Here is a 3,345-nt window from a genome sequence, read left to right on the forward strand (position 1 = left end):
GTTCGTTTGTACTTCCTTCATTCGAAAATAAAGGAAACAAAATGTTGATTTGAATAAAAGTATTCGTTTCACGTGTTTAGTATTTTGATTTGTAATAAACTTTTCTTTTCATTGTCAATTTACTCGTACAACCACCGTGCAATGTACGCGATTGTTATTTCCATCTGGTACGACATTCACATTACAACCTAAGGTGTTTCTGCTAAATTAATTTGTACAGCGTTCTTCATTTAGCCTGAGAAAGATGATAATGGAAAAAACACCAATAAATAAAATGGATTGGTGTTACTAAAATAAAATTTAAGATGAGAGATCAATGACCATTGGAAGGCACATTTGATTGGGTTAAAATATCTATAATATTATTATGTTCACGACTCACAGAGTCTCATTGTTCAAAAGACAAAATGTTTGAAATAAATATTATTTTGGAAATTGTGCTCTAGAGAAGATAAGTGTTAAACATTGTCTGATAAGATAATCCAAATAGTTTAGTCTTTTTTTAAATTTTGACTATGATCATCATCATCATCATTTTGTAAAAGAAAAATAACCTTCTTTAGAATTGAAATAAACGTCAGAACTTCTACGCTAAAATAATAAATATTTATAGATATTCCATAAAATTCTAGGTAGAGGTTACCTTTAGTGTTTACTTATTAGTAATTAATTGCAGCACATTTAATCTTTAATCGTAAATATTGTTGGATGTTTTATAATGACTGGGACAGATTACGTGTGTGTTTGTGTCCATTGTTATCATATTCCAAATATTTTTGAACAATGCAGTTTTGGCCATTGAGTTATAATGTACTACGTACAATATTACTTCAATGGTTTTGGCAATATTTTTTGTGTAGGTAGGTAAGTAATATTAAATTTTGGTTGAATGTTAGTAGTTTTCTACAAGCACAGCTTTATATTGGGTAGGAATAAAAAACGTTTCTGGGTCAGAACTTTAGGAACGTCTTTAGTTCTAAATATTTGCGAATCAATTATTATTCATTTTTGTCCAATCGCGATAAGTTTTTGATAATTTTAGATACACAAATTGTGTAGAATATTACCCAAATAATTATAAACATTTGTATCATCTTTTTGATGATAAATGGTAGAAACTATTATTTTGTTTCTGTCCACTGACAAAAGTGATGACTGTTTTCCTCATCAAATTGCTTGATAAAATACAAAGATAATATAAATGTTTTATCTCTTCAATTCGTTTGTACTTTTATCACCATCGTAAATATTCTTCAAGTCCCTCATCATTTGCCTGTTCATGTTTTGTAAAAACGACTGATTCATAGTCGACAAATATTTGTTGATAAAATCATTTAATCTGCTGATAAGGAAGACAATGTTTTTGTTTTTTGTAAAGTAATCCTTCCTTTATTTTTGTGACGGTGATAGTTTACGGATATTGCTCGTTCTTTTGTCATTTGTATTTAAGATATTAGTATTTAAGCCGATTATAACACTGATCACCTTTCTTCCGAGTGAGTTGAGTGCTTAAAAATAAATAAAAGAGGTTTTAAAGGGAAACAATAATTTGTTTTATTTCATCATAACTCTCTTATCTTAATCCTATCTAATAGCTAGTTCAATAAATACCTATAAACTTTGGAATAATTATTATTTACATATAGAATACATTGTACAATAGCGGAATGCTAGGTGAGGTACAACAAGGTGCTAATATTGCAGTACGTGCTTTACACTTGAGATTACCGACCTCGGGCCACTGGTCCTTGCACTAATTGGTACTATCACAGATATCGGCGGCACTGCGCGTCAGAGTCACTGCCGGGAGAGCACCGGCACCGGCTTGTAGATGTGCGGCGTGAGCGGGTGGTGCGAGGGCGACGGCAGCTCGGGGCTGGACGCGCCCGACGTGGGCGGCGAGTGCGCCAGCATGGGCGGCGACGGCGCCAGCAGCGGCGACGTCTGCGCCAGCACCGCCGGCGCCTGCAGCGAGCTCTGCAGAAGCGGCTGGTTGAGGAACGGCCCCGACGGCATTCGTTCGGCGCCGTACAACGCCGGCGAGTAAGGCAAACCGTACGGCAACGATTCGCCGCCGCGGAACGCTGGGTGCATTGCACTCGGGGCCACGGGAGGAGTCTTCATTTGCATCGGAGCGTATCTCTGGTAGAGCAGCTGCGAGTAGAGCCCGACCAGTTGCGAGTAGGTGGTCGGCGGATACGCGCCGGGAAGATGAGCTCCCGGGAACAGCGGCCGCTTGAAGCACGCGAGCCGGGACCGGCCGTTCAGAGCGGAGCGCCGCCGCAGCTTGCCGGTAGTGCCCCCAATGAACACATCTTCGGCCGAGGCGTCCAGCATCCAGTAGTTGCCTTTGCCCGGGTCGTCGTAGTGGCGCGGAACTTTCACGAAGCACTTGTTCAAACTGAGATTGTGGCGGATGGAGTTCTGCCAGCCCTGCCTGTTCTCCCTGTAGTACGGGAAGTTGGTCATGATGTACTCGTAGATGCCGTTGAGCGTGAGCCGCTTCTCGGGGCTGTTGCGGATCGCCATCATGATGAGCGCGTTGTAGCTGTAGGCCGGCTTCTCATGTTTCTTGTCCTTTTTGTCGTCGTCCTCCTTGGGCTTGGAGCAGTCGACGGGCTCGGTGCCCGTGACGTCGAGCTCCGAGTCGCTGAGGTCGGGCTCGGAGTGCGAGGCCTCCGTGGAGGAGGGCGCGGGCGAGGGCGGAGGCTTGTTGGCCGCGTGGTTCATCAGTATCGAGTTTATACTGAAATCTCCTTCAAACTTCACCATGTTCACTAGTTGTGTGTGCACTTGTAACTGAGAGGTCGCGAGGCGCGCGTGCGCTGTCACTGCGGAGAGCGGACTGGCGGGCGCGAGGCGGCGCATGCTCTTATAGTCGGGCCGGCCGGCGCCGCCCCTGCAGCTTTCGCGGCGCGGCGCGGCCAATGGCGGCGCGAGCTTTCGTACATAGCGCCCGCCCGCGACCCCAAGCTCCCCGCCACCCCCCACAAGCTTCCCCGCGCTCCTCGTAGTTTTATTTGAGCTCTGCGCGCACGCCGACACGACTCTATTTAATCTCTACGTCCTTTTATTGGGCATATCTATGGTAACAATTAAACGATTGTGGTTTGTAATTTGATTAATGGTTATTATAAAGCGATAAAAAGCGTGCCGAATGCGCTATGTTGGTATGTTTTTTGTGTACTTTTTGTTTTTTGGAATTAGGTGATTAAATTATGCCGTGCTTGCAGCCAGATGCAAAAGTTATGGATTTTAGAAATTAGCATTGAAATTAACTGATATCGTTGGATTTGTGATGTACGCTAATGTGTGTAACTAATTAAAATACTTAATGGAACCAAA

General features: G+C 43.2%; 1 protein-coding gene across 1 annotated transcript; it reads right to left on the reverse strand.

Moving 5' to 3' along the window:
- Window positions 1-1,531: 1,531 nt before the first annotated feature.
- Foxg1 (forkfead transcription factor G1) lies at window positions 1,532-2,883 on the reverse strand. Its single transcript, XM_028303109.1, has one exon. The coding sequence runs from the start codon at window positions 2,866-2,868 to the stop codon at window positions 1,798-1,800; it is 1,071 nt and encodes a 356-aa protein (XP_028158910.1). The 5' UTR covers window positions 2,869-2,883; the 3' UTR covers window positions 1,532-1,797.
- Between the last annotated feature and the right edge of the window lie 462 nt (window positions 2,884-3,345).

Source organism: Ostrinia furnacalis, unplaced genomic scaffold, assembly GCF_004193835.3.
Source record: "Ostrinia furnacalis isolate ACB-3 unplaced genomic scaffold, ASM419383v2 OfSCF0092, whole genome shotgun sequence".
Classification (NCBI taxonomy): domain Eukaryota; kingdom Metazoa; phylum Arthropoda; class Insecta; order Lepidoptera; family Crambidae; genus Ostrinia; species Ostrinia furnacalis.

Excerpts from the sequence above, each read along its gene's own strand:
- Foxg1 (XM_028303109.1), bottom strand. The coding sequence starts at position 2,868 with ATGCGCCGCCTCGCGCCCGCCAGTCCGCTCTCCGCAGTGACAGCGCAC.